The sequence below is a fragment of the Penaeus monodon genome, chromosome 23 (genome assembly GCF_015228065.2).
Source record: "Penaeus monodon isolate SGIC_2016 chromosome 23, NSTDA_Pmon_1, whole genome shotgun sequence".
NCBI lineage: Eukaryota > Metazoa > Arthropoda > Malacostraca > Decapoda > Penaeidae > Penaeus > Penaeus monodon.
This window is the reverse complement of record NC_051408.1, coordinates 41,063,130-41,063,431: the sequence shown is the minus strand read 5'-3', so window position 1 is coordinate 41,063,431 and position 302 is coordinate 41,063,130. Positions and strand designations below refer to the sequence as shown.

Here is a 302-nt window from a genome sequence, read left to right as displayed (position 1 = left end):
TCATAGCAAACCTATAAAAAAGTGAACAACTCTCACCCATCTTTTGATAATGGAAAAAAACAAACAACGCGAACATTTTCCTCTCGCAAACAAAAACGACAGTGAAACAGCTGACCTGTGACGTCATGACTGGCCGCCCCGAGTGTCACGCCCTTCGTGGTCATGCGCACGCTGCCGTCCCTCATGCCCGCCAGGTGGCCGACGTCATGCAGAAGGGCGCCGAGGATTGTCTGTCGGGGTAAAGGAAACGGAGGGGGGGTCGGTTTGTGTTTGTTTATATGCTATTTTCTCTGTTTTTATGG

General features: G+C 50.0%; 1 protein-coding gene across 1 annotated transcript in view; it reads right to left on the bottom strand.

The window, feature by feature from the left end:
* The window catches only part of LOC119588435 (2-amino-1-hydroxyethylphosphonate dioxygenase (glycine-forming)-like), a gene marked incomplete in the record, with an annotated part of 4,245 nt that overhangs the window by 1,840 nt on the left and 2,103 nt on the right, over window positions 1–302 (bottom strand). Inside the window, 1 exon segment of the mRNA XM_037937106.1 lies at window positions 116–230. Within this exon segment, the coding sequence (XP_037793034.1) occupies window positions 116–230 (115 nt within the window).